The 5,985-nt window shown below is 39.8% G+C and overlaps 1 protein-coding gene across 3 annotated transcripts in view; it reads right to left on the bottom strand.

The window, feature by feature from the left end:
- The window catches only part of znf821 (zinc finger protein 821), a 17,576-nt gene extending 11,677 nt beyond the window's left edge, over positions 1-5,899 (bottom strand). For 2 of the 3 annotated variants that reach the window (XM_070835771.1, XM_070835779.1), the window contains exon 1: positions 5,807-5,899. In XM_070835771.1, coding sequence (XP_070691872.1) covers positions 5,807-5,810 — 4 coding nt within the window. In that variant the 5' untranslated portion in view covers positions 5,811-5,899. Of the gene's footprint in view, positions 1-2,412; positions 2,453-5,806 lie in introns of those variants that run through there. The other variant, XM_070835764.1, reaches the window with a different exon arrangement.
- Between the last annotated feature and the right edge of the window lie 86 nt (positions 5,900-5,985).

Raw genomic sequence — 5,985 nt, 5'->3', positions numbered from 1 at the left:
CTCCAGTCCTAATTAACTTTTATATAATGGTGTTTTTCTTGGTGTTGTTGTACATCAAACTGAGGAAGGAACAGAATTAGCCAGACAGACAGCACTGTTGTATTATTGTCTGGAATTCCCTGTGTGAGTGTGTGTGTGTCTCTCTCTCTGTCTTTGTGTGTGTGTCAGCCCGCCTGCCTGTCAGACTGTCTCCCTGCCTGTCTGGTCTGTCAGTCTGTCTATCTGGTTTGACCCTCTCGGGGGGGGGGGCAGCTCTGTGCATGCAATTCATACCTCGCAAGAAGAGACAGGTAAAACAATCAAGGCAAAGCAGAGGAAAGTCAGTGTACAAAACACACTGCCTGAGCTCACACTTCATGGTGACACAGCAGGAGGCATGGCTTGTCAGTCTAGAAAATGTTCTGGCATTTTTCGCAGCATGAAATGCACTGACGTATGCCAACATTTCATTGTATCAGGCCCTCCTGGGGGTTTTCAGCTCTCACTCTGGACTCTTATAGTGTTACGGAGGAGCAAATGAGCTCATTAGCTCCCAGGGATTACGGCAGTCACAGGCGCAAGATGCATTTCAACAGCAGTTTGAACAAACTATGTTTAGAAAGGAGGGCTGCAGCATACATAAGTTCAGCAGATTACACTGGGCAATCCCCTTCAGTGGGCTGAGGCGTGTTTAAGAGGTTGGCATGCTGTCCACCAAAAAGGGGAGCAGAAGGTCAAAAGCCAAAGCACAGGGACACACCAGTGGCTTATCCACACCAGGGATATATCCAGTATTCCTTTAATAAAGTTAATTTGGTGTATTTTATGTCAATATTTCATAAAAATGGAATGTTACAGCTCATAATAGTGTAGTACCACTGATGGTATGCAGGAACCATGTGTACAAATGGGCTTATTGTAGCAAGGAATACTGTAGATATCTCATTTTAAAAGGAGACAAAATAAACACTGATTTCAACTGTCTTTGTAAAGTAAAGGCCAATTGTATACATTGTGAATAGCTGAGGCTCTACCTAAATGTTGCGCTTTATAAGGCTGCAAACAATGATTATTTTCACTATCAACAAATCTGTAATTATTGCTTTGGTGAGTTGATAAATGACAAATTTATCCTTGCAAAGCCTAAGGTGACATATTCAAACTGCTTATCTAATCAGACCAACAGTCCAATACCCTTAAATGTTCAGCTGACCATTTCATATGACAAAGAAGAGCATCAAGTCCACACATTTGAAGTGCTGGAACCTTTTTTTCCCCAACAGGTGAACAAATCATTTCAGTTCTCCGTTGCTTTCTTGTTATCTTGTACTGAAACTAAGATGTCAGAGCAAAGTCAACTGACACTGTGCAGATTTGATAGTGTGTAAAAGTTGAAACACTCTCTGATCACAGCTTAATAATATGTTAATTGTGATGTGACTATGGCTCTTCCTCATCTTAGAACCTAAGACATCTCTGACACATTTGTCTACACAAGCCACAAACATGGTTAGCCATGAGCCCTGATAGCTCATGCAGGCTAACTACAGGAAGATACTATCACAGGGCTTCTTATCAATAGCGATATTAATTACTCGCCCCGCGGCATGCCACTGAAAGTAGCTACTCATTATCAGTTTTAAAGGAGAGACATGTACTTGAAGATGTCACAGCTTTGGTAGGAGATGAGGGTGATCAGTACCATTACACATTATCAATACACTAATCTTCCAGAGTTTGTGAAAGAAAAAAATAATAACCTATTTACCAGAGATGTGCTCATTTACATGTTCTAATTTATTCAATCAGTTACTTATAATGTTCTTTTTTAATTATACTGTATCTGACTTGAGGCTAATTTCAATTACTAGGTAATACGTGGTGCTGTCCACTTACTTTATTTCAGTATCATGTATCAATATCAGCTTTCATTTATGTGTAACTACTGTATATCAATAAATAACTAGATATATATAACTACTCAAAGGGACATTGTAGTATAATAAAAAAAAAGACAAAAATAGATTAACCAATGAAGTGGTGCATTCCCACACAATCTAGAAATCAAAATGAAGGTGAGATATGAATCACCACAAGGGAACGTTAACTGCTTTCATGCAAACCCTAAAACCTAAAGAAATATCTATATTTAAATGTCAGCTGCTAACATAATAGACTCTGCCTATACATTATACAATAGAGTATGTGATGGTATGTGACGAGGAAGCCTGGCTTTGGTTTAATGCATCTATATGAAGCCAATACAAGCTACAGCAGACATCAGAGAAAAGCCAGTGAAACACTGTTAACACTGTTAACACTGTTAATGCAGGTCGCTACAGAAACAATAATAATTCAGCACATCCCCGTAAAACAGCCGAAGAACACACGGATAATGGATAAATAGCAGAAGACAATACCTGAAATACCTACAGTTAACTTTGAAGGGGTTGGTCTGTTTTCGCCTGGACATATTAATGCCCACTCCGCTTTAAAAAAAAAAAAAAACAACCACGGGAATCTCCTCCTAACCCTGGATGGTTACCCCGAGACCAGCCCAGGTGTTTTCCCGCACTGAGGGGACAGATGATGAGCGGAATGATAATAATAAAAAAATGTGATCAAATCGTCTCCTCGACGGGCAGAATCGGGGCCATTTACGGGGGTAAAACTGGAAAAAAAAAACCCACTCGGACACATAAAGGAGTCACATCCTTGCAGCCGTTCAGAAAAAGCCCCGTGTGCGATCGATCGGGGGGTTTCTGATCATGTCCGAGCCCGACCACTGATTCACCGCTGGCACCCGCGCACTCACTGCAGCGATGCACGAGCTCAGCTGATCTCAGACGTAAAAGCGATGAAGCTGCACCGAACAGGATTGTGGGATATGCAGGGACGATGGGGAGTTCATGCTAAAGATACTGTGCTGCGTTCGCGTCGTGTGGGAAAAAAAACAACAACACAAACACACCGACGGTGTGGAGAGACATTTCTGAAGATTTTCACATAAACTTCAAAGTCTTTAGAGACAAGTCATAATAATTAGAAGTGGTAGAAATATAAACCCAAAAGTATATCTGAGTGTTACATTGCTATACTTTAAGATGTTCATAAAATGATTTTATGGGTCCAATATAATAAGAATTAATGCCAATTAAAAGTAAGTCTACTTTGTTTATTAAGTATTAAGTAAAAATAAGTGGATAATAACAATACAAGGAAAATAGTACTTGGACATGTACTATTTCAGTGTCTCCATAACGAACTTTAATAAGTCCTAATAGTGCCAAAACCTGAGACCAAAACAGTTAATGAGCTTACATGATAGATGCGTCTCCATGACAACTAAGCGCACTGATAAAGACTGAGAGATACGGTTGAAAGCACCTGAAAAGGAGCTACTGAGAGGACCTTGAGCTGAGATTGTTTTGTCAAATCATCAACTATATTTTGAAAAACAACACAGCCTCAAAATACACATTTTTCTCCTGTTCTGCAAGAAGAAAATGACGTTGAAGTTGAGGTTTCTTAGGACATTACTCTAATCACAATTTGACAAATAATTTGGTTATGAATTAATTGTGATCAAGTTATGTTCTGACATTTTATCCTTAAAAACAAACGTGTCAGTGCTCTCTGGTGGACAAACCATGCAATGGCCACGAACAAAACTTGGGTGTTTCTTCACTGTGATCTTTTTGTGACTTATTTCACTATCTATCATATCTTTGATATGAACAGGTAATGAGGGCTCCCGTGTCAATAAGTCTGATACTCAGTGGAAACTATCTGGCACGCGTCTCACTAAGCAGGACTGAATTTTAAGGGTCATTTCACCCAAATCCCCAAAGAATGTGTCTGTGGGTCCAATGAAAAGTGTTGATAGCAGAACATTTCTATTTACAAAGCAATTTCTTTCCAATGCTGATAGCACCAAAATTTAAATTCCACTCACCTCCATTAAAATATTGGTTTTCGGTGGGAACGAATAGCTCAAAACCTGGACACTTTAAATCAAAACCATTGTACCACTAGGGATGTTGGAGAAAATATATTTCGTAATTTGGGTGATCTGATCCATTAAACTCAGGTCAGTGTTCCAGATTGGAGGTGGTTTTGAGTTTATCTTTGTATCCTGCTGTTTAAGATGGGCAACTAGAGCAGATGAGTGCTGATAGGAGTATCGTTTGTTCGCCCAGGTGATAAGCCTCTGGGCTGGCAGGACAAAAACAAGAATAAGTGACTTGATGGGTATGGACAATGCACATAAACAAACGCAGGCATAGCGTTCATTCATACGCTCTCAGGGTCACAGTTAGAGTGACAATACTGCTGCAGCAATTCAGAAAAAGTCTAGACAAAATGTAGCACTTGCCAATAGGAAAGAACACATTGAATAAACAGCATTGCACATGAAAATTCCCATCACATTATCAGCATACAACATTATGTAATATGTTTTGCTGTGGCATTTTAAAATAACTCTCTTCATTTCTCCAGCACAGTCCAAAGAGCTTATTGGACACTCTTGATAATAGGATGGGCCTACATCAGTATCTGTTACTTAACCCTGTGATGGACTAGAAACCTGACCAAGGTGTGACATTCTTAATGAAGCAAATCACAGAAATCAAGGCCCAAGACTCAAGTTCCTTAAAATAAAGCTAAGGTAAATGACATCTAATATCTGTCAGTGCAATACCACACATTCAAACGTGTCCTTATTTCATAGCAATACTGTGTGTTGTAGTTCTGTAAACAGGCTAAAAGAAATCCCATTTGTTACTAGAAATAATAAATACATTTATTTATTAATTAATAAAGTGCTATCCTATCCTAAATGCTCCACGTTTCAAGAATTTTCCAGTAAAGCAACCGTTCATATCTTGAAACAATACAGAAAAGGACAGATTATATGACTAGAAATATTACTTGATGATTAAAAAAAAAAGTCAAAGCAACTTAATATGCATTTATGATAATATTTTTATGATAATTCTGACAGTGAGGCTGTGAACACATAGATAGCAGGCTCAGCCGAAGCCCTTGCATTGCACTACAATCACTGCATCTAACCATACGGTCATAAAAATCATAAAAATGACTCGTAAATTTTAACTAATGCTTCTTGTACACTGTTGTTGACATTTTATCACTGATAACAGCTAACTTGTATATCACAATAAATGAGAACAGTCCCAACTAGACCAGCTATATTTCTAACTACTCTGTGAGAATAATATCTGTATACATGAAAGCTTTTACAACGACCAAACCTGATGCAGTCCTTTACTTAATATGTTAATAAAGCACTGAACAAGCCCAGCCTGCAGAATCATCTCTTGATCTCTTCACAGCTCAAACACTGGGTGGCGCTACAAACCAGTGCGCTGCTAATGTCATAACATCACATGCAGTCGTCATCACTGACTGCCACGAGTAAACGGACCGCAGCACGACATCGCCAGGGTAAAAATTGTATTCTTCCGCAGGGTTTGAAGAAAATATGCCATCTCAACAAAATAATCTCGTCGTGTCAGGACATTTACTGCGTTTGTTTAACGAGTGCCAGACGACAAACGTTAACGCTCGAGCTGAAAACACACAATTATTTTGAGGCTATACGCCAATGACACCAATGAGACAGCGTTAACGTTAGCTAGCAGGCTAAAGATGACAAACGTTAGCCCTTTATAGTCAACAACGAGAGCGATGAAAGAGATCGAGCTTACTGGCTAAACGGCAACTCGCAAACGATAACCAGGATTGACACTACAGTCATCTAGCTGTATCTGTCGCCATCATGAAGCCATAATTCAACCATTACCCATGGTGTCCAGTGAACACTGGCATATCAGGACGGAGTCTCTGGCGGGCAGAAGTCCTCTAGTCCGGGCTAACGTTACTGTACGTTGGTGGTAAACTTCAGCTCTCCGGTCCGCGCTTCTTTCACCAGCCTCTGGGCTATGTCACTGTAACCCTCCGCCTGCGGTAGATGTGCTGAGG

Source organism: Pempheris klunzingeri, chromosome 1 (assembly GCF_042242105.1).
Source record: "Pempheris klunzingeri isolate RE-2024b chromosome 1, fPemKlu1.hap1, whole genome shotgun sequence".
NCBI classification, from domain to species: Eukaryota; Metazoa; Chordata; class Actinopteri; order Acropomatiformes; family Pempheridae; genus Pempheris; species Pempheris klunzingeri.
The sequence above is the reverse complement of the archived record's forward strand: the minus strand, read 5'-3'. Positions and strand labels throughout refer to the sequence as shown.